The sequence below is a fragment of the Hyperoodon ampullatus genome (assembly GCF_949752795.1).
Source record: "Hyperoodon ampullatus genome assembly, chromosome: 2".
NCBI classification, from domain to species: Eukaryota; Metazoa; Chordata; class Mammalia; order Artiodactyla; family Ziphiidae; genus Hyperoodon; species Hyperoodon ampullatus.
In genome coordinates, this window is record NC_136915.1 from 59,760,855 (window position 1) to 59,785,300 (window position 24,446).

General features: G+C 39.7%; 1 protein-coding gene across 2 annotated transcripts in view; it reads right to left on the reverse strand.

The window, feature by feature from the left end:
* Window positions 1-24,446, reverse strand: part of WLS (Wnt ligand secretion mediator) — a gene marked incomplete at both ends in the record, with an annotated part of 104,821 nt that overhangs the window by 50,040 nt on the left and 30,335 nt on the right. The window contains one exon of one of the 2 annotated variants that reach the window (XM_079726508.1): window positions 16,272-16,544. The exons of the other annotated variant lie outside the window; for it this stretch is intronic. Within the exon in view, the coding sequence (XP_079582634.1) occupies window positions 16,272-16,544 (273 nt within the window). The remainder of the gene's footprint in view (window positions 1-16,271; window positions 16,545-24,446) is intronic. 2 annotated transcript variants of the gene reach the window in all.

The following is a 24,446-nucleotide window of genomic DNA, read 5'->3' on the forward strand; positions in this document are numbered from 1 at the left end:
TAATCAACATAAATGTGGAGTGAAAACAAACTTGACAGCCAAGGGAGGGAAACACACAGTGGGTTTCTTTGCTTTCTCCCCAGGACACCATCAGTGCACAGAGCATCTAGAATAATAGCCAGTGTGATGGTTACAAAAATCTACCTGCCTCCCTCCCTCTCTCTCTCTCTCTCTCTCTCTCTGAATGCAATTAGAGAAGAGAGCTTCATTCACACTGAATCTAAAAATAGACGACGGCAGAGTTAACAGACTGACAGCTGCATTCTCATACAGTAACCAGGAGAGGAAAGGGATGGCTAATTTAACTTAACAACTCCCAAAACAAACAGTGCAGAAGAAGTCCAGGATAAAGAGAAAACACAAAGGTCACTTCTTCAAAGGGCTGGAAGAGGAATGGGGTCACTCTGTGGCAGTTTATTAGTCCTCCTCAAATCCTGATGAAACCAGTGAAGTAATGTGCCCAGATCTGCCCAGAGTCCTTCAGACAGGAGCTCTGGCAGATGAAACGGCTGAAGAAATGCAATCAAGATCAGGCAGGAGGGCCAGGACTTGTCTTCTTAACTTTTTCCTACATTACCTGGATACCTTAAAAGCTAAGAAAGTCACTCCATTTCCTAGATAAGTTAGCTCTTCCCCCCTGCCCTGCCCTACCTTCAGGAAGTCTAAATCACACTCTGCCTAGCCTGAGGCAGGAAAAAAAAAAAGTTATCCAGGAAATTAACATGGATCATTAAGGGAAAGAAACCAGGTGTCTCAAAGGAATTCACCCTTTTTTTCCCCTCTCCTCGGTCCCAAAACATTTTGTTCCCCAGTCTGTCCTGCCCAGGGAGGGGATTATGGTTGGGCTTCAAAAGAAACAAGGGTATGCTTGTGGACAGGAAGCAGATTCTCTCTGCAGCTCTCCCACAGATCTGTGCTGGCTCTCAGGGTGGCTGCCAGCCAGCTAAATGTCAGATCGCTGCACCCCGCATTCCCGAGCCACGCCACCTCCATCGCCCCGGTGACTAAGCTGTTTCAACAGCTGTGTCACTGCTGGAGTCAGGCCAGTGTTATTTGCACAGAGTATGTGTTTCGTGGGGCTTAGGTGGGGAATTATTGCACATGGGACTGGGGTGCTATTTGCAGAGTAGGTCCTCCCCTTGATCATCAGCAAGGGCATTCCCTGACCTCCGGGCAGCAATGGGACAATGTTGGGCTGCTGCTCAGGCTTCCGGGAGATGGTTGGACTCATAACACCACAAAGAGGGTGGAGAAGGCGTGTGTGTCTGTGTGGAGAAGGCATGTGTGTCTGTGAGAGAGAGAAGAAAACCAGGACCCTGGGTTGGGCCCCGAAGACCTCAACGGCCCCTCCCTCAATAAAAGCCACCAGTACTAAAAGGAGGTTCCTTCTTCTGCTCTTCCTCTCCAGCCGTCTCCCTCAGTCTCTCCTGTGAAAGCCTCTTTCCTTTCATGTAATGTTGGCACCCCCTTCATCTCTGTCGGTCTCTCTGTGCACCTCTCCTCAAACTTGCCTCTGAACAACACTAGGCCTGGAAAGCGTCCTCTTGCATGCCTTGTGCCAGTGCCTCTTGTGTTCCCTCAGACCCTGGCCTTCCCCTCTCCCACTGCATCGCCTACTGACGCAAGCTGGGCCCGTGGACTCTCGTTCGTACCCTCCCACCCCCTACAGTCGAGCCTCTTGCTCAGCAAGGCAGGCACAGCAGGCATCCCTTACTAACTGCTGAACATAGCAACCCAACTCCCTTCCAGCAAGGGCTGATGGGACCCAGGCAAAAGCATTGCACTTGTGGCCTTTTTTATCTGTGGGCAGGACCAGTTTCCACTTGTAGGCAATTCTACGCTGCATCCAACCAGGAGCCCTATTAACCTGCTCTCCTTCCTAAGCTGTTCTCACAACAGCAATCGGGCTACGTTTTCTGACATTAAAGAGATCCCAGAAATGTGTTTTCTTAACCGTAATTCAAAAAGAGTCATGTACCACAATGTTCATTGCAGCACTATTTACAATAGCCAGGACATGGAAACAACCTAAGTGTCCATCGACAGACGAATGGATAAAGAAGATGTGGCACATATATACAATGGAATAGTACTCAGCCATAAAAGGAAACGAAATTGAGTTATTTGTAGTGAGGTGGATGGACCTAGAGTCTGTCATACAGAGTGAAGTAAGTCAGAAAGAGAAAAACAAATACCATATGCTAACACATATATGTGGAATCTAAAAAAAAAAAAAAAAAAAAAAAGGTTCCGAAGAACCTAGGGGCAAGACGGGAATAAAGACGCAGACATAGAGAACGGACTTGAGGACACAAGGAGGGGGAAGGTAAGCTGGGATGAAGTGAGAGAGTGGCATGGACATATATACACTACCAAAGGTAAAATAGATAGCTAGTGGGAAGCAGCTGCATAGCACAGGGAGATCAGCTCGGTGCTCTGTGACCACCTAGAGGGATGGGATAGGGAGGATGGGAGGGAGACGCAAGAGGGAGGAGATATGGGGACATATGTATAGCTGATTCACTTTGTTATACAGCAGAAACTAACTCACCATTGTAAAGCAATTATACTCCAATAAAGATGTTTAAAAAATAATAGTAAAGGATATTCTAAAGACATAAAAAATAAATAAATAAAATAAAAATTAAAAAAAGAAATGTGTTTTCGTATAAAGGAGGTCTTGTATTTCAAAAAGAAATAAAACAATGATTCTCTAAAGCCCACTTTTTTTTTTTTTTTTTTTTTGTGGTACACGGGCCTCTCACTGTTGTGGCCTCTCAACGTTGCGGAGGACAGGCTCCGGACGCGCAGGCCCAGCGGCCATGGCTCACGGGCCCAGCCGCTCTGCGGCATGTGGGATCTTCCCGGAACCCGGCAGGAACCCGTGTCCCCTGCCTCGGCAGGCGGACTCTCAACCACTGCGCCACCAGGGAAGCCCTAAAGCTCACATTTTTGAGTGCTTATTATGTGCAGACATTTTCAGCTGCACATAGATGCCAGCCAGATGTAAATGATCACCTGCAATCTCAAAATGAGGAAACTGGGAAGGAGGCAAACTATGAACCAGGCTTGCCCACCTCCACCACTCCAGGCCTTTCCCATCATGTCATGAGTTCGGGGACGAGGCCTGTTTCTTGCTCTAGAAAAACCACTAATTAGCTGTACAATTGGAGTAAGTCACTGTACACACTGTATTCTTTCATTAAATACTGAAGTTGAACGTATGATGACTAAGGTCCTTCTAGTTCTAACATCTCATGAATGCAGAAAACTAAACCACTAGCTGCTTAACTTCCTTCTACCTTTGAGGCACTGCAGTAAAAACAAAGAACAGTAGAACAATTCCTGCCCTCAGGGCACTTATAATGGAGTTGGAGCAACCAGGGATAAAAACTTGATTTTGACTAACATGAGTTAAACAAATACAAAAATACCGGAGTCCATGGCAGTCCTTGAGAAAAAACAAAGTCATAACTATAAAAGGACAAAAGTGCATTTCAACAATGGTTTCTCTCCCCGCCAGAAAATATCTTTGTGCTGCTGGCAGGAAAAGCCAGCTACCAGAGGGGATCCCGTCTGTTTCACGGGAAAGCTTTGTTTCCGACAAGTTTCGTAAAGGAAAAAGTAGGCTAGAACAAGCTTTTTATTTCCAACCCACCTTTTCTTCGTTCCCATGAATGAGGAAGGGATAAGAATGACAGCAGGCAGCCAGGGAGAAAAATAATATGGCTGGTGGGTCCTGACCTCTTGGATTCCTGCCGACAGAGAAGCCCGAGAGGCAACATTTAATTGTGAAAAAACCAGCCTTGCTCGCCTCTTATCTTTCTCCTCTGTGACTTAAAACCCACAATTACTGGCAACCCCTAGATTCCGAGTCACTCAGCTGGTGGTGGCAGCAATGGCTGTGTCTGTAACTGAAAAGAAAAAGGGGAGTTCGATTTTACCTGCCTCGGAAGCCAGCCTTGTGCGAACACAGCCCTAACCCAGCTTTACGACTTCTCCCATTAAAAAGTTCACAGATGCCCTCCCGTCGGGAAGACCACCATGAGAGAAGTCCAGATGGAAAAAAAAGAAATTCGATTTCCAGCTGCTGTATAATTCAAAGGACAAGCTATGAGTCTCAAATCTTGAATTCCACATTTCATTTCAGTCCTAAATATGTGATTTTCAATTCCTTTTCTCAAGGATCAAACTCCAAGTTTCTTAGCCCGGTCATCAAGGCAACTCACAGACTGGCCCTCTATCTGTCAGGAGCTTATCTTTTCTCTCCAATCTAGAATTCTTCTAACAAGTAAATTTACTGTCCTTTGCATACAACACGTCATTTCACAGTATTTCACGGTGGAAAAATATGGGTCTTAGTCCTGCCTTTCTCAGCTGCAAACCAGATGACTGTGGAGAAATCACATACCTTCTATAATCTCAGTTTGCAGACCTCTAAAAGGTTGTCACCCACATACCTCCGCTCCCATCTTGACTTATTACTCTATTCCCAAACACTTTAATTTACATATTCGTATGTTTACAGTCAAATAAGATTAAATCATCCCTTGTGGACATATTCTCCTAAGGATGCTGAGAATTTCCCGTAACTTCTGTTTTAGGGTGTTCTCCAATTGCTTAGGTGGTGATCAACATGAAATTTGGCACGCATGGGGTCTACCTATACCATGAAGTTGGAACTCTTACCTTGAGATTCATAAACCTCTAAATTCCACAGATGACCTTCAGGTCTTCTGTTGAAGTATGAATACAAAATATTTGAATGGGGCTTATGCACATTTTTCTCCCAAGGTCAAGGTCCTTGATCCAAAGTTAAGAACCACTGTCCTGAAGTAATGAAAGGCCTAAGGCCATCATCCACCCAGGTCCTTGTTTTGCACATTTGACCCTGCTGCCTCCCTTTCTGGGCTACTATATTCTCTCCAGAACTCACATTTCTTCTCTCTGCTCAAGTCCAAGAATAATACTCACCTTTACTGAGCATTTACTCTGTACACTTACTATGTAGAAGCCTCATGTGTATTTTATTCTAGTTTCATCCTTAAAACAATCCTAATAAGGGTGGTACTACTATTATATCTATTCTATTGATAAAGAAAATGAAGTATAAGGAAGTTCACAAACTTACCAAAAGTGTCATATAATTTATAAGCGATAGGTCGGGGATTTGGCCCCCAAACTCTGGCTTCCCAGAACAAAATAAGGCTGCCCTTGGATTGTTCCTTTGCCATCAGATAGCAGACAGTCACAAATTCCAACATCTCCTTTAAGACTCCACCCTTCAAGACTCAGTTAAAAAACTATCTTCGCAGTTAGTTCATCATTTCCCCTTCTGTGTTCACGGAATATTCTGGGCACTTAGCACTGAACACATTAGTGTGATTTTTTTGTTTCTTTCTCTCTGAATTAGACAGTGAGCACCTAATTCTTTTGACTACATCTCAAGTATTTACTGTGCCAGGGGCTGTGCTAGGGACCCAAAGATACAAGAACAAGATACAGTCCTTGCCCTCAAAATTCAGTCTTTCAGGATAGGGAGAAGTAAACAAAGAAGGGTCATGATGTCTTTTGAAACTGTATTATGAAAGATAAGGACTTATCTTTATACCTTAATTCCTGATTAAAAAATGCCAGCACACAGCCCAATAAATAAGCAATAAATGAATGCAGGACATTGGGAAGGGGGCCTCAGAAACTGGACTGTTAAATTTAAAAGATCTACCATCCCTTTATGAAAACTCTTTGAGGTTATTTGTATACTGACTCACCTAAAAACTGTTTCCTGTGTTGGTGTCTATGATACATTTTTTAATGTCAGACTAAAAATACACTTCCAGTACACCAACCCTGTCTGCCTACCCAAGGACTAGAAATGAACACAAGGTAACACGTAACAAAATAAAAGACAAGAAAACTCACTCATTTCAACACTAAGTTCACCCACTAACAAAGAGGCATCCATCCCCACTGAGCAGCATCTTCTAAAATGGTTACACTTAAAGTCTTTGAAGTAACTGATTCACAAAGCTGAAGGGATACTCATGAGATTTTTATAGAGCCAAAGAATCTTAAGTGAGTCATGGACTCTTCAGCAAAAGAGATGTACAGTGGATGGAACCTTAGGAGTCATCTCGTATGATTTCCCACTCAGATCAGGAAGCCTCTCCAGAGCACTATGGATGGATTCACGCCATAGACTCAGTGGGATCAAGGCACTAGAGTTCCAAGATTGCTTTCACTTGTAACCCCTCTATTTCTCAGCTGGGAGCCTTTGGACAAATCATTTAGCTTCTCTCATCCTCAGTTTCCTCTGATTTTATAAGGGAGAAGAACTATTGAGATGATCAGATGAAATAAAATAAAGTTGTCTTAATCAGAGATGATTTGCTTGCAAGTAACAGGATTTTATGCACACTAGCTTAAGCAGAAATTAGCTGGAAGGATACAAAGGTATCTCAAGAAACTCAGGACACAAAGTGCTGACAAGCTTGAGGAACCAGAACCAGGAAGAGAAACCTGTCAGAGAGAGATTCATCATTTGCAGTTGATCATAATTATACCCCATAATTATGGTCCTTTGTCTCCACTTTTCTCTTCGCATCTGATTTTCCCAATCTGCCAAACAACTTTTCTCTCCAACATCTCCAACACCTGCTGCCCAGGTAGCCCCCAGGACTCTTCAGTTTAAATGCCAATGAAGGTGGGCCTAGAAATAGTGAATCCCGATTTGTTATAAGAGAGAATCTGATTGTTCCCCCTTGGGGCAAGGGCCCATCCTAATCCAATCACCTGTGGCTGGGGGACTGATCATGTGGCCAGGTGCCCACTCAGCAGGCACGGTGGAAGCCCACAATCAGAGAGGAGAGATAGACAAGTTCTGCAGAAAAATGACATGAGGCCAAAGCAAATGGCTGGCAACACAGACAACCACCAGCACTCCTAGTACGAAAGTACTTTGTAAAGAAATCACCACCAAATGCAAGTTATCACTTGGGGTCATCATTATAATTCCCCCCTCAACCAGCTTCTGGTTGATTACTACCAATGACAGGCTGCTCACTACTTGAAGAGACAGCCTTTTCATTGCTGAACAACTTCAACTATTAAAACTCTTTTCTACGTTGACAGTAACTTTTTAGAAGATAACTAAATTTAAATGTTTACAATCTTCCCCCAACCTTTACCTTTAAAGAACACATAATCTTGCTTGTTAGGTCAGGCCTGGGCTTTCCTTTGTGGTCATAATATGAATAACCAGCAAGGCAGGAAAGATAGATTCATTGGACAATTACTTTAGGAAACAACCTAAACCAGAACAATTAAAAAACCAGAACCTCTTCTTCCTTTAAAGAATTACTACTACCTCTCCTACTAATACCATTAGCACTAACTTACTAAAGCAAAAGAGGAACTGGAACCATTTCTAGCATCAGTGTGTAGACAGTAGGCAGATGTTGAAGAAAGTGGTTTTTTCCATTGTAGAATCCCTGGCACTTTTGCAAGTAGAATTCTGCTTTGCTTAACAAAGGATTTTCTTTCCCCATCTAACTTTCTTTTGCTTTGAAAAGCATCATCCAGAAAATAATTTTACTTCATATTTTCTCAGGTTACCCAAAATAAAGGTATGATTCCCCATAAAATAACCTCATATTAGCTATGTGGTGATTGACTGGCATTTAAATATTAACAAAAATACCCCAAATTAGAAGAGGAGGTAAAAGCACAAAAACACCTTATATATAGTGGAGCACCAACAAGGAATCTGCTGCTGCTGGTGGCTTTGCTGTTCCCATTTTTCATTGATGTCACCAGGCTTTTATTTTAGTAACCAGGATATACTTGTTATGGATGCAAAGAGAATCTCCTCATTTATATTCTAAACTCAGAGCAGGAAATGAGACACATGGGTGATCTGCAGCTGTGGCACTATAAACAGGACCAGCCTACCTCCTAGTCTAGATTCTAGACTGCACTAAATTTCCTGAACTTGGGAGATTAAAAAAAAAACAAAAAACCATAGAGAATACACCATTTTAGAAAGACCAGCACAACTTCTGTCCAAGAATCTTAGAGGCCGCTGTTTGGCAGAAGGCTCACTGCTCTGTATACGGTAGCTACTTGTTGCTAGGTACCATCCACCTGCCTACATGGCTGATATACACCAGGAGATCCTGCTCTGTCTCCAGCCAGCTGTGCTACAGTGGGCAAGTATTGTAAGGTTTCCTCATCTAGTAAACTAAGGGACTAGTCCTTTAACATTTTGGGGCCAAACACCCATTTGAAAACCTGACAAAAGCCAGAAACCCTTTTACTCCCAAAATGCACATAAGTAAATATGACTAAAATTTCACAGAGTATCAGGGGCTCATGTGGCCCTTGAACCCTACCCATAGACTCCTGGTTAAAGATAATTAGACCAGCAGCACTCTAACCAATCTTCCAGTGCTCAGAGCCTGCAATCACACAGTTGATGTTTAGTAACAATTACTGCAAATTATTCAACACCATAGATGGGTGTTTTGCTAAGACTAAAGACCAATCCAAAACGGTCTAGCTTCCAATGTTAAATTGACTGGTAAGTCAATGAATGACTGGAAGGAAGTGGGAGGGACTGGATAAGCAAACTATAAACATTAATAAAACATCTTGGGAAGGTTTTGAAAGAGCCCAACTCTGTTTCTCAACTGGATTTTTTCATTTGGAAATACAGAACCCAAAACCATTGAGCCAGATATAGAGATCCAGACAGCTTTATAGTGATGCCGTCCAAGTCACATGCTTACACCCATCACACCCAAATAAAACAAAGCCAAAGGTTCCCATGCTCCTGCCAATATAAACACGTTCACAATGGTTAATTCCAAAGTTGTGCCTGAAGATTCCCGCAAAGGGAAAGATAATCCATGAATGAGAGTAAACAAACATGATATCCTTAATATTCACTATCCTGGGTTAATCAACAAAATATGGTCTTCTCCCACGACTTCAGTTTCCTTCTATTTCAAGTCAGTAGGTAAGACTGAGTCATGCTTGTAAGTTCTAGGTTCTAGCCTTGGTTTGAAGGGGAAACACGACTCCATAAGAAAAAGGAATGGCCGTGTAAATCCATCTCGAATAGTGACAACCTCTTTACCTTTACCCACCACCTCAAACCCCACTCCATTTAAGTCTGCCACATCTTTCCGGTGTGTTTTGAGCTTTTTCAGCTTATCTTTTTTTAAGGGGGAGGGGCGAGAGGAGATGAAAAATTTGAGGTTTTTATTTCTGCTCACATTGACTCTGGGGCAGGCAAAGAAATTTAAAAGGTAACTTAAAAAATCTTGGTGTCACCAGCCTGTAACAAAAACTGTCCAATCAGAAATGTTTCTTATAAATAGAGACTGTGACATGGTCATTAATAAAAGAAGGTCCCTATTAGGGGAAGTGGGGGAATGGGAGTGGGAGGGTAGAATTAGATTTCTTCTCAGTGACTTGCTTTAGTATAGTTTGTTAAAGAGGATTATCTGATGAAGCATGGAATTCCAGTTATGTGAATACCATATTACCAATGGCCTGTTCCATCACAGTAGTTGTAGTTTTACGGTGTACAGAATCCTCTGCCCCATTAAGCTCTCTTTGTGGACTCTTTCCAAGAGGCATCTCAAAATATAATAGAATTAAGAACCATGACTCTTGCTGATGGTCAACAATAAGATCACAATAGGATTCCGTCTTTCTTCCTTCTATAAATTCATCCCTAATCATTTTAGATAATGTGACAGTTTATTTTCTACAGTCAGCAGATTGTTCCTTTATTCTGTCTTCATGTGGTGTCTAACTAACATTCTATAATAGATACACAAATGGAAGCACACAATCATTTCATAAAAAGTTAGGCAATTTCCTCCCAGGACACTCAGCCATCTAACTTGAAAAATGACTGGGTAATAATATCATTCTACTTTTTTTTTTTTTTACTAGAAATGTTTTAGAGAAATGTTTTCAGTTTGAGAAAAGAAAAATCACTTGTTACAGAAATAATTCCATCGTTACATGTAGTCATTTGCAAGAATGAAACAAGCAAATAAGACAATACTCAATTATAGCGTACAGCACGGGGTTCGAGGCAAAACATAATGACTTCATTACCTAAGAACAGAATAAATGCTCTGGCTTTCCCCATCCCACACCATTTATCAGTATTTCTTCATCCTAAGGGATATTTAGACCCCTGAAATCCTAGATTTACTACTCAAGACAGATCAATCCACCTTGAGGCTTTCTGCCAAAGAATTTCAGTGCTTCTATTTCAACAGTAGATTTGAAAGCTGGGTAGAGACATGTCAAAAAAACCCTCCTTCTTTGATCTCTCCACCCAAGTTCCTCAAAAGAAGCCCCATGGAGAGTCTGAGGTTATGCTAAGTATGTGACTTGCAGTTGTAATCAGTAGAGCGACATTCCATTACAAGTGGGTACCATTTTAGCCAACCCAAACCTGTATTTCACAAATACATACATAAATTAAGTGACTGATAAAACACTTTAAAAAGGATGACATACACCCACTCTAGAGGATATTTTCAAGTAACAGAATTTGCTGTTACAGAACAATCTAAGCGCATCACATAGATAAGCATTCATTTTTCTCAATGATCAACCATCCAGACACCAGATGTTTAGGTTGACTTTTTTTTGACACTTTTTAGTCTACTCACACTCCCTCCATTTTCTAACTCTCCAGAGCAAAAACTGAAGTTCTCTGTCTCTTTCAACTCTATAGAAGCACCACGTTTGTGCCCTGACAAACACGTTAATTCCATGCCTCTGAAATGTTTAGGTAAAAGTCAGCAGTGACCCAAACATAGATTTCAACAGACAGGTCTGCTCAGAATTTGTACAGTCATCCCTCGTTATCCAAGGAGATTGTTTCCAGGACCACCCTCCACCCCCAACCCTCAGCAAATACCAAAATCTATGGAAGCTCAAGTAACCTATACAAAGTACCATAGTACAATAGGCCCTCAGTATCCAAGGATGAGATACGAAGGGCCAACTGTAATTGGCATTTACTGAAATGTCCACTTTCTAAGCATCTAGAACTAGATTCTATTCAACTGGCTTTCCCTTCCCAGATCCTGCAGACTATAGTTTTAAAACTATCACCATTTACAAGTTGAACTGGCTACTACTTTTCATACTTATTACTGAATGACAACTGTAGGTTTTTTAACTGTTTATGTTTTAAAAATGATAGTAGGGATTCTGCTTAAAATTGCTTTTTCAGGTATGGATTACTTTTATTGAATAATAAACATGGAATATCATCTTTTTCAACAATCAAATAAAATATACACATTCTCTAAACACTTTTATTACTATAAATTATCCTATAATATCATCATTTCCCTCCAAAAAACATCAGTCTGATGAAATCTTGAAGTTGATGAAACAATGACCAGTTTTTAAAGTGAATGTCAATTCTTATTCAGTTTCTGATGGATTGTCAAGATTTCAAATCCTAGCCAAAACCTGTATCATCTTAAATTGAAAGTTTAAAAGGAATAAACAGGGCTTCCCTGGTGGCGCAGTTGTTAAGAATCCGCCTGCCAGTGTGGGGGACATGGGTTCAAGCCCTGGTCCGGGAAGATCCCACATGTCATGGAGCAACTAAGCCCGTGCACCACAACTACTGAGCCTGTGCTCTAGAGCCCGAGAGCCACAACTACTGAGCCCACATGCCACAACTACTGAGCCCGATGCCTAGAGCTGGTGCTCTACAACAAGAGAAGCCACCGCAATGAGAAGCCCGCACACCGCAACGAAGAGTAGCCCATTTGCCGCAACTAGAGAAAGCCTGCGTGAAGCAACGAAGACCCAACTCACCCAAAAATAAATAAATAAATAAAAATTTTAAATAAATAAATAAATTTAAAAATAAAATGAATAAAATTTAGCACCAAATGACTGTCCTTTAAAATATATAGTCCTTAGATTATTTTATCTGCTCAAAGACCCTTCAAAGATACATGAAAACTCTGAATACATATATATATACACATATATATATATATAATCCTAACTTTAATTTCATAGTCCAAATGTGAAATCTCTTACTACTTGAAATCTGAAACTCATTTCACAGACTGTCTAGGAAAGTTTAAAAAAAAACAGGATTGGCCTGACTTTTCCTTCCATTTGAGGTAATATTGCTAGAGCTGAATCTCTGATAAACAGAAAGCCATCCACATATAATAGGATCTTGTTCACCACACTTATCTTTTTTCTTCTGCCCCATCTCTTGCTGTCAGAAAGGCATCCAAACAATGATAAAATATAAAAAGTGAACCGGCAGCTGCATATACTCTTTAATATAAGGATCAGGGTAAAACCCAGACCTACCATGTCTTATAAATATTATTATAATTAAAATATATGTATGTGTGTATATGTCTATATCAATCAGCAAAGACATACCATCCCTCTACCATCCCTCTTTCATCAATGCCCTCCTTAATGCCCACAAGCAAAAGGTAAGGAGAATACATTTAAAGAAAAAATATTCTCATAAACCCAAAATGTAACATTTTCATATTAAAGTCAACAGCCTCCACCCAGAGCTACTGCTCAAAATAAGCATTTTTTGATCTGGTTTTCTTGATGACTCTATGGTTTCAGTTATTTTATACATTTATTGAAGGAACTGTTAGCTGTCCATCTTGTTAAATTTTTAGTGTGGGGGGCTTCCCTGGTGGCACAGTGGTTAAGAATCTGCCTGCCAACGCAGGGGACACAGGTTAAATCCCTAGTCCGGGAAGATCCCACATGCCGCGGAGCAACTAAGCCTGTGTGCCACAAGTACTGAGCCCACATGCCGCAACTACTGAAGCCTGCGCACCTAGAGCCCCTGCTCCGCAACAAGAGAAGCCACCACAATGAGAAGCCCGTGCACTGCAACGAAGAGTAGCCCTCGCTCGGAAAAAAATTTTTTAGTGTGCCCCTATTAAGTGCAGACCCTCATGATATAAGAAATTAAAGTATGTTTCTAAGATAAGGAATCTTTAGTCCACTCTTTTTCTAGATGAAGATAAAATATATCTTGGAACCTGAAGATGTACTTGGGAAAAGAAACCATAAGATGCATTCACATTTCATTTACATATAGCAATGTTTTAGTTAAAGCCTTACCAACATAGGCATTTTTGATGTTTAGAATTAATATTTGATGGGAAGCAATTCATCTGCGAAGTTATTAAGATATGTAATAGGTTCTGACAACCAATAAGGATGGGGTGTGAAATTTCCCACACATCCAACAATTCTGATGCCAGTAGGGTGTCCTACAATTCAATTCAATTCTGACACTATCTACCCAGAGATATCATCAGATCCCACATGTTAAGGGCTCAGTTGCACAAAACTGCCCCTCTCTTCAGACGCTAATCACAAGCCCAGGTTGTTACCTGCACCTCTGACCTACTGGCTACAGAATGGAGGATCCCATGGTCCCCTCCTTAGACTTCAGATGCCAGCCGCCAAGTCCAGGTTGTTACCTGTACTTCCAACCTAGTAGCTACGAACTAGAGGTTCCCACAACCCCCTTCTCAGGTTTGATTAATTTGCTAGAGCTGCTCACAGAACTCAGAAACCCATTTATTAATTAGATTATAGGTTTATTACAAAAGATATTAAAGTAGATACAAATCAACATCTAGATACATAGGGCAAGATCCCTAGCAAAGGAGCTTCTGTCCTCATGGAGTTTGGGGTCCAGTATGGTGCCACGTGGAAGCTCTCCGTCTGGGTTTTTATGGAGGTTTCATCATATAGGCTTGATTGATCAACTCATTGGTCCTCAATGATCTCCATTTCCCGATATTCATGCCCTATGTAATCTCCCTCAAGTGTGGGCTGCACTTACTCGTTCACTTCTAACCAGTAGAATACAGTAGAAGAGATGAGATGTCACTTCTAAGACTGAGTGGCTTCTGTCTTAGGCACCTGCGTTTTCTCTCTCTCTCTCTCTCTCTCTCTCTCTCTGCCTCTCTCTCATCACTAGCCCTTATTGAGGGGTGGGGGGGACCTACTCTAAGACAGCCCCATGGCAAGGCCCATGTGGTGATGGAACAAGGCCTACCAGCGACCACATGAGTGACCACATGAAGCAGATCTCCACCAGTCGAGCCTTCAAGCCTTCTCATGAGACTGCAGACCAGACCAACACCTTGACTGCAACCTCAAAAGAGAAGCTCAGCCAGAGACTCCCAAGTTAAGCTGTACCCAGATCCCTGACCCAGAGAAACAGGGAGATAATACATGCTTATTGATTTATGCTGCTAAATTTCAGGATAATTTGTTATACCCAGCACTAATACAGCCAATACAGAGCAATTATTTAATTTCTATTACAGAGTAAATCATTTCCTTTATACTTGGAGCTAGGAGTCTGTCTGGGAACATTATTCCTGAAATACACAACAGACAACCAGATAACAGAAAACTCTGTCCTTGACCTTCACACCAAAACATAAATGAGCCAGTTAATCTACCCATGTCAGCCTACCATGGCTCCTCTAACTGTTGTAATTCTCCTTTCCTTGAATACGTTCTTAGAATTAGGACTATCAAAGCCCAAACCTCAAGATATATACATTAGCTTTGGTCTCAGTTTTTAACCTCATAGCAAAGTTTCCTGCCCGATTCTCACACATTATATGGCATATTCCTCTCGTTATAGCACTTATCTTTCCTTATGGTATGTTTAAGTATCTTTCTCCCAACCACTTCTTCCCTAGTGCTTTGTTCAATCTTGTATCTTCAGTACCTACTGCTTAACACATGGTTGAGACTTAATAAAGCTTGAATGAACAAATGTGTTACACAAGCAATGAATGAGTAAGCAAGTCAATAGGCAAGAGAATGCGGATGTGGGAAGTACCACTTGAATGCTGTTATGAAGGTCCAGATGTGCCCATCAGCCATTACTTCTACCTAAAGTACTCTTCCACTTGCACCCACCCTCAACCCAACTCCTTGTCAGGGTTTTCACTATTTAACACTCACCTCAAAGATGTGTCTGCTCACCTCTACACACACACACACACACACACACACACGTGTGTGTATGCGCACCAAGGCAGCCTTCCCTTTCTCTGCTCTGAAGCCTTTTCTTTATGCTCCCACAGCTCCTGGGTATACCTTGGTCACAGCACCTAGCACACTCTACTGTAATGACTGGTTATTTGCCTGTCATTTCCACTTAACTATAAGCCCCTTGAAGGACAGTGTCTTCACATGTAACCACATGTCCAGCCATCAATTTGGTATGTGGCCGTAGTGGGTACTCAAAAACAGTTTGAAATAATGGGTAAGAGACTGAATGAATTAGGGGTAGGGTGGAAACTCTACATTTTGAAAAATTATCTTAGCATAATCTGTTCCAGATAAAATGTCAACCAGGCACATATACTGCTCCAACTCCTAAACAGAGTAAAATCAATGTGATTGTGTATCAAGATAATTGTTGATACAGGAAAATTAGAATTGAAAATGTGCTTTAATCCATGGATAGGCCCTAGGCAGATCTGTCTTCAACACACCTTTTTCTCTTTCATTCTCACCCCTGATCCTGCTTCAGTAAAAAACGTTCTCTTCCTTCTCAATTGCAGATTCCTTATACTGTCCTCAGATGCCACAAGTGGATCTTCCTCTCCAAAATCACCCAATAATCTTCTCCTCACAAAATGTTTATATGCCTCATGCCCTCAGAGTCTTGAATCATAATTGAGTAAGCTAGAAAAATAACCTGGTTTGTGGGAAAATGGGTGCTTGTGGGTTGGTATTCCCATTTTGACAGGTATATTTTTCTAAGACAATGGCTTCACTCAAAGCCCAGCCAGAAAAGACATTTGCAAAGATGGGACCTTTCAGAAACCCTCAAATCACTCCACTAGGATGAGCTCCCTCTCAGCACTAGAGAGGTGATGAAACTTGGTTAGGGCAGGGCTCTGGCCACCTGACTTTGAATTCCAGCTCTTCCACTCTCTAGCCTTCTGACTTTGGGCAGTCTCACTGATGTCTGAGTTTTCTATGTGTAAAATGAAATAAGACCTACCTCTAGGAATTAAATGGGTTAATTCAGGTAGAGTACTCAGAAAAGTGTCTAGTAAGTAGAAAGCAGTCGATAATTGCCACTAGTAATACTATTATTTTACTGTTATTATAACTGGTTCTGAAAAGCCTGAAGAGAGAAATTCTCCAGGATAGGAGAGGGATGGGGAGAATGCACTTACTGATTTGGTTGTTCAGCTTGAATGCAATGTCCAGCTGCAGGATAAACAGCATGAACTGGAACCAAGGACTCATCTCCATGGAGGGGAGGGGAATGTGAACAGAAAACACAATGTCATTGGCTTCGATTTCCCTTGGAATCGCTTCCTCAATGTCTCGGATCTTGTCACACTGGTTGGGTCCCCAAGGCATTAACCATTTTGTCTTGTGATGGTTTTTACGGGCATCCACGCATTTCACTGACATGTAGGACACTGCCGTTGTGGGTCCTGGAGCTGAAAAGAGAATATTTTCCTGTTTTAGAAGAATCATCCACGGAAGTGCCTATTTCTTTCTAATATTCTTTCCACTACTGTCCTCTCTCCATTTTTCACACCACCTTCTATAACTTGAGGTCATTAATACCAAGAGATCTCCCAAATCCGGGTGAGGATCCTTCAGTGACCTCCAGAGGCATCATAAAGCATCCCCAAGAGCCTTCCCATTGTTTTCAGTGACTGTTATTTATTGAAAGAATACATTTGTTTTCTTCAGTTTTGTTCAGTTCCTTCCTCATTCCAAACAAATGTCACAAAAATCAACTGTGCTTCACTTTCCACCTGCCTGAGGGCTTGGAGACCTCAGGGGCTTCACAGAACACAGTGTCTGAAGTCAGAAGACCTGGGTCTGAAGCCTGGTTGAATGACTTACTCTCAGGTAATTTTGGGTAAATTGGTTAAATCTATAGTAGCTTCAGGATCCTCAACTGAGAAATAAGATGGTTGGCTTCTAAAATTCAAGCAAGATGGCTGGTTTCTAAGATTCTTCTTAACTCTGAAATTCTACAACACTGCTTTTGATTGAGAGAAAGAGTTTTTCTGACTTTGGGCCCCCATTTAATGTACCTATCAGAGGATGGAACCCAAACACTGACTGACACTTCAAGGATATACTAAAATACGATACATGCATTTCAAGAGGGATCATCAAATTTGAAATATATAACATTAACAACACAATTTTGTGATTATAAAATGGTCACATAATTATAACAGAAAATTTGCAAAATACAGAAATGTTGAAGTTCAAAACAACATTTACCCAAAATCCCACTAAAGAGAAGTAACCACTGTTGGAAAAATATCAAAGTATTATCTGTCTTTTCTATGAGTGTGTAACTAGATACAAATTTATAGAGGAATTAATTTGTATAACTTTAAAATACATACTAATATTAACACATATTGTTACAAAATAGGGTCATACCTATTTGTAGCTTCTTCTTTTTAATCACTTAGCAAAGTAGAGTAGAACAGTGGTAAATAACACAAGCTGTGAAGCCAACTTGCCTGGCTCTCTCATTTCTGGTTGTGTCATCATGAATCCAAGCTAGCAAAGTTTGGGGTGAATTTCTAAACCTGTCTGTATATTAGTCTTGTTATATCTTAAATGGCAAAAATAATAGCTTGAATGCAGTGTCCAGCTGCAGGATAAACAGCATGACCTGGAACCAAGGACTCATCTCCATGGAGGGGAGGGGACTGTGGACAGAAGACACAATGTCATTGGCTTCGATTTCCCTTGGAATCACTTCCTCAATGTCTCAGATCTTGTCACACTTTCTGAGTCGTTGCATACATTAAACAAATTAACATATGAAAAGTATTCAGAACAGTGCTTGAAAGTACATGAAAAAATATAAAATTAATTTTAGCTATTATATTATAAACATTTTCTATGTAATTAAAATTTTTCAACTAGTGGTTGCAAAATAATCACACGATACACCCTTTTAATTTACCTATAACCCCCCACCCCTTGTTTTGTAAAGGTTGTCTATAAATAAGAATAATTCTTTGCCTAATATGTTTTGTTAGTGATTTACCTCAACTTTTCCCTCTGCTGTCTCAATTTGTTTACGGCATATTTTAATACAGAGAAATCCCAGATTTCATGTACAATCACACTTTTATGTTCTTCCCATTCTTCTGTGTATAGAGAGACTTTCTAATCTCCAAATTCAATAAACTTTTACCTTCTAGTCATTTTTAACAATTTCATTTTTTAAATATCTAAATAGTTGATCCACCTGGAATTTGTTTGATATAAGGGATGAGGTGAGAATCTAGCTTCATTTTTCTAAATATTTAAATTATTCTTTACTGAACAAACTCTCCTTTTTTGTTGCTTTATGACAGCACCTTTGTCTTATGTATACAAATAGATATTTCTGGACAATCTAGTCTATTTCCATGTGTTGGACTGTAAATTCATGGCCCAACACAACATGGTTTTAAGTCACGTAAACTGATGGTTTATATCAATATCTGATAGAGTAAAACCCCTCCCCCATGCCATTTCATGTTTATATTTTTTGCTGGGATCTGATTGAAATTACATTACATCTATAAATTAATGTGGACAGAGTCAGCATCCTTTCCTGACATTTAGTTTTCCCACCCAAGAACAGTGATCACTTCTTTATTAACTGCAGTCCATTTTAATATCTCTTTGAAAATTTTCATAGTTTTCTTCATGTAGATCCTTCTCCTACAATATATTTTTAAATCTATTTATAAAACTTTTCTCTGAAAGTAGTGGAAGGAAAACATAAATCTGGTTTATGTGCATGGTTTAAATATGTTTAATTTTGCACATATGATACTTGACATGCAGTGCTTTCAGACCCTTTATGAACAGAAATCATCTCTTACTTGACAGAGATCAAATAGCAACTAGAGGAATATGTAAAGTAAGAGGAAAAGTCATTTATGACGCAAGAGTGTGTATTATTAATACTTTGCCCTACTTCTAGTGCTCAAATACACATTTTTCTATCCCTAAATATCAATCCTAACAGTAAATTTTGAGTAGTAAAATGTTATGTTCCCAGAAAGTTGGGATGATGCCTACTAAAACTTGCCAGAAAACACAGCACTGCTAAACTCTAGCTGAAAGTTCTTCAATGTAGTATCCTGAATACCACAACACAGAGCCACCACTAATCCAGGCCAGGGAAGTTTTTCTTTAAAACTCAAAACTGTATCATGAATACATTTTACACCTAATCCATCTAAAATCAGACATCTCACTTATTATTAGAAATATGAACCAATCAAACTTTGGTTATCCTGACTCTGCTAAACAGCCCACCAACATTACAAAGACCAAATGGCACATTTAACTAAACTTCTTTTAATGTGGTTGGAGAATAAACAGGGAGACAAAAGTCACGAATTCTATTTTTGGCTAACATACTCAAACTGACTATTTGCTGCAGAAAATAGTTACTACATTTTAAAACTTCTATTCTTCCAAAATGAACCTAACCTTTTTTCATTTCTTTATTTTTTTTTTCCTTTTGAAAAACAAGTCTTTTCCTCCTTAGACCAAAATGAAAAATAACTATCTGAGTTCCCAGTTAACCTCCAAAACCACATTCCAAACTTAATAACAGAGAAGCTGAACACTTTACAGGCACAAAGGCTGCATTTTTAATGGACACGGTGAACGCCTGCCTTTGTAGCAGCCTGAATTATTTTCATTCTTTCATTAGTCTAGTGTTTCTTGCATAAAGAAGAAAATCCCAGGAATACTAATATTTTCATAAATATCATGGCAATGAACTTGGGAAGCCGCAAGTGCATCTCAAGCTGTTCTATAAGAATCACAAGTATTTTTCTTCACTTGAATAAATCTAGTCTAAAAAACCTTTTGTATAACTTTAAAAACCTGAAGATAATTCAACATTTTCCATTTCTAATAGTGCTCAAAAGGCAAAACCCTTGTATTATTTGAGAAAGTAAACAGACATTCTGTTATTCAAACATGGACAATTAATGTTCCCTGAATAACATGTTTACAGTTTAAGACAACTTCCTACTCCAGCTAAAAGTGAATTTCCAGGTGTTTCTTATGTAGAAAGCATATCAAAGTAAGCCAAAAACAAAGTCTATAGCTCTTAGCTCCTTGCCTACTATAGAAGGTGTTTTCATCAGCTATAGCCAACAATGTGACTACATAGATCACAAAGCAGTGTCTAAAATCAAAAGAACTTTGATTTCTGTCTTTAAATTTTTAAAAAGTGTGAGGGACTTTATTGTAAGAGAAGAGAATGAAATGGGAGAAGCTGAAATTATCTGTGACCTTTGAACAAGCCACAGTCAACTAACCAACAGTTATATGCAAGGAAGGCCTCAGTCGCCAGCATGGTTCTAGGGATTAATAGTTTGTGTACTTAAGAAGGAACTAGATGGATTCAGGTCAACAAACTGAGTCATGTTTGCTCAGGTGAAAGCTAAAAATAACCACTCCTCAGTATTCCTAGGATAGTAATGTAATATCACCCAGCTGCTTCGGCACATATTATAAATGTCCCTACTCTACCCATTCGTAGCACTTAGTTGAAAACAAGTGGCCCAAAGCTACTTCTACATCAGTACAATTTCATAGACAGAGCAGTTTGGCCCAAAATGAATATGCCCAGGCACTGTGGACTGGTTAGTTTATGGTAGGTTAACACAACTTTTGGAGTAGGCACAGAAGTTATAAAACACAAGCTACTCTTTGAAAACACCACCCCATTTTGAGGCCAGTTCTCTTTACCGTGTCAAACATAGGCCATTTTTTTTTCCTTTTTTTATCTGTATTTCAACACAGTATTTTTGGCCTCCATCTCTCCACAATAGCAGAGAACCGTGAAATATGACACTACACAACATTTAAAGTGATGTGAAATCAATAAGACTTCTAATTCGAGGCTGTGAAAAACTGGACAAACACAACATGAAGCCTCTTTAAAAACTCAGTGACCCTTCAGTGACATACATCACTAAGGCTCATACTGCATTCACCAAATATGTCTTGAATACCTACTATGCACGAAGCACTGTTAGGTGCTTGAGGGAACCTAACAGACACCAGCCATGTGGAATGTAAAAATAATGGGGAAAACAGACAATACATAAATAATTACAGGAAAAAGTAAGTATAGTTGTGGTGATACTATATTTACCCTGACATTACCTGAGAAAGGGCCATAGTCAGATATTTGGAAGGCAGGAGAAATGAATTCACTAGAACGAGGCAAAAATTCCAGTCATCATTACAATGCAACCTTGAATAAAAATGTAAGTGAACAATGACTAAACCTGTACTTCTTTTGGAAGAATATTCATTGACTCCAGTCAGCTTCCTGTTATGGCATCTCAAATGGCTGTCCAGTTTACAAATTACTATCTGGCCAACCACTACCGCTATCATGCTCAAAGCTGAGTCAACATCAAATCATTAGCCCCTACTCCCGCCAGAACCTTTAATTAGAGAGCTGGACAGAGACACAAGACTTGGTTCCCTCCTAGAAAAGTTAAAATAAAATTAAAACAACATGCTGACATGACACATGGTCTCCGTTTAAGCCAACACAGACTATTTATTTCTTTGCTTTATTACAAGTAAAGAAGTTTCCTTTAGCAGTTATCTAGGAGTATTACTATTATGCGGGCACTGTGCAAACTAAAGATAGAGACAAATGACAGTCCCAGACCCTGAGTTGCTCACAGTCGAGTGTGGGAGGGTGAGAAGTTGGCAGAGAAGTCCATCCTGATAGAAACGTGCCCTTACAGATGTTGCACAGGAGGCATCATTTGTGAAGGGGGCTGGGAGAGCTGCTTGCCCGAGGCCTGGACTTAGACTTCAAGGAGAGCAGGTGTTAGTTAGCCAGGTGGAAAAGGGGACAGGAGTAGGGAAGGCGCTGAAGAAGAGCATGTGCTGGGTCAGAGGCTATCTAGAAAACCACAATACAGTCGTTCTTCTGTATCCGTGGAGGATTGCTTCCACGGCCCCTATGGATACGAAATTCTGAGGATGCTCAAGTCCCTTCTGTAAAATGGCACTATATAGTCGGCCCTCCTGATCAGCAGATCAATCCCTGGCTGGTTGATCTGAGGATACCGAAGGCCAATCGTACGGTCTGTGTTTGAGCATCAATTTTTTTTTTTTTTTTTTTGCGGTACGCGGGCCTCTCACTGTTGTGGCCTCTCCCATTGCGGAGCACAGGCTCCGGACGCGCAGGCTCAGCGGCCATGGCTCACGGGCCCAGCCGCTCCGCGGCATGTGGGATCTTCCCGGACTGGAGCTCGAACCTGCATCCCCTGCATTCGCAGGCAGACTCCCAACCACTGCGCCACCAGGGAAGCCCTTGAGCATCAAATTTAAGAAGAGATCATTTACTAGGTGAAAATGCTGCACAGCCCTAACCTTGTTACAGCCCTTTGCTTTCTCTGACCAGGGGTCTAGTTCTCTAGGGGGCCTTGGCTTCTGTTCCCAACAGTCTCAGCTTCACTTTGTACAGCGACATGAAGAGATCCACAAATAACAAAGAACTTTTATTTGGGGGAATCTTTCCTTCTAAGACACTGTTGGTATCTTATAGGTAGCCACAAGGCCAGACATGAGCAACACGGTGCCCCGGAAGGAAGGGAGAAGGCAATGGGGTCTCCAAAGAGCCTGTGCAGTCTCCATTATCAGAATAGACTTCACCTAAATTAGAGGAAGACTGTCTTCCTTGCAACCGAAATGATATTTCAGGATTAATGTGCTTTGGGCTCCAAGGGGAAGGAATGTGGAAAAGAGACCAATTAAAAGGGTAATTCATGTTTACAAGCATTAATAACCAGAACCTCTCTAATTGAAAAAGTAACGATTTTAATTAAAAATGGTCAAACATTTCAGAAATATTTTAGAGAATTTTATTTTTATAATAGCATCTTAGTTAACAAAAATGAAAAAACAAAACTATACACACTGATTTAAAAACACAATAATTTCATGATGTATGTAAGTCAAATCATTATCCTGTACCCCTTAAACTTATACAGTGCTGTATGTCAACTATATCTCAATAAAACTGGAAGAAAAACATTTAAAAAAATAAAAACACACCCTTACAATTAATGAAATGAAACAAAGCTGAGTAGACTCCCATTAATTATATGATCTAATAATGAATATATAATAATTGACAGAATAACCCAACCAGTATAAGATTGTCCCTAGAAAAAAATGCTGTAACAGTACTTATTCAAAATTTGTTTTAATGTCAAACATAAATGAAGAGTTAGATCTGTAAATTAACATCTTGAAAGTTAAATCACTTGCTTCCTGTCTTCATAGATTTTATGGTCTGGGAAATCTTTGCTGTCTGATTTGATCCCATTTAACTATAAGATTTCTACACATTTTGTACCCTATTATATTCCAGGAAAATTGTTTTAATTGTCTGAATGAAAGAAATTATATTAATACTTCATATAAAAGTTTACAAAATATCCAAGCTGTAAGCAACTATCCCTGAGACCAGGTCATTTTCTCTTCTGGAATGAAATGTGATATATAATGTTATAAATTTGGGGACTTAACATTTAAATCTGGAGAAATTTTTAAACTGTTATGAAATATATGCAATAAGTCTGATCCAGGTAAACTATAGAACTGTTTAAACAAAGTACATTATTTATATTCTTACAATTATTTACTTTCTTGAAAGTGTTATATGTCTTTGTTGTAGAAAATGGTGCACTTATATAAGAGTTCATTACTCTTATTTTTCATTATTTTGTTTTTGCTAATTAATAAAAATTTAAGGTGTTATTTCCTTTAATTTCATTCCTATTTCTTAAAATAACTTATTAAGCTGTTTATATAGGTGTAAAAAATATGACAGAATTATATTTAGAAGAGAGATGTATTAAAATATTAAAGTGAAAATAAATAAATAAATAAATAAATAAAAACACAGACAATTGCTAGCAGATACTTTCTACTGACTCAAGAGGGAGGTTGATTTAACTCTTGAAATCTCTCTGACCCGTATAAACATGAATAATTGGTTTATTTTTTACAATTTAATTTGTTTATTTGTTCTCTACTTTGTTCCCTAAAAGATTCTGGATACTAGGAAGAGAATATTAGACTTTATTTTTTAAAAAGAGTTGAGGCTGATTTAAAAGCATGGAATTAATGTTTGGGGCACTAAGAATTACTTGGCCTATGTCTGTATCTATGAAAGTAGAGAATAAAAGCAATAGCTGGATAATGTAAGCCCCACAGCTTTCACCTGAACTACAAAGCTAAATGGCTCAATATCCATTTCACTTTGTAATATAAAGAAAACTTCCATTTCCTGGCTATGAACGGTA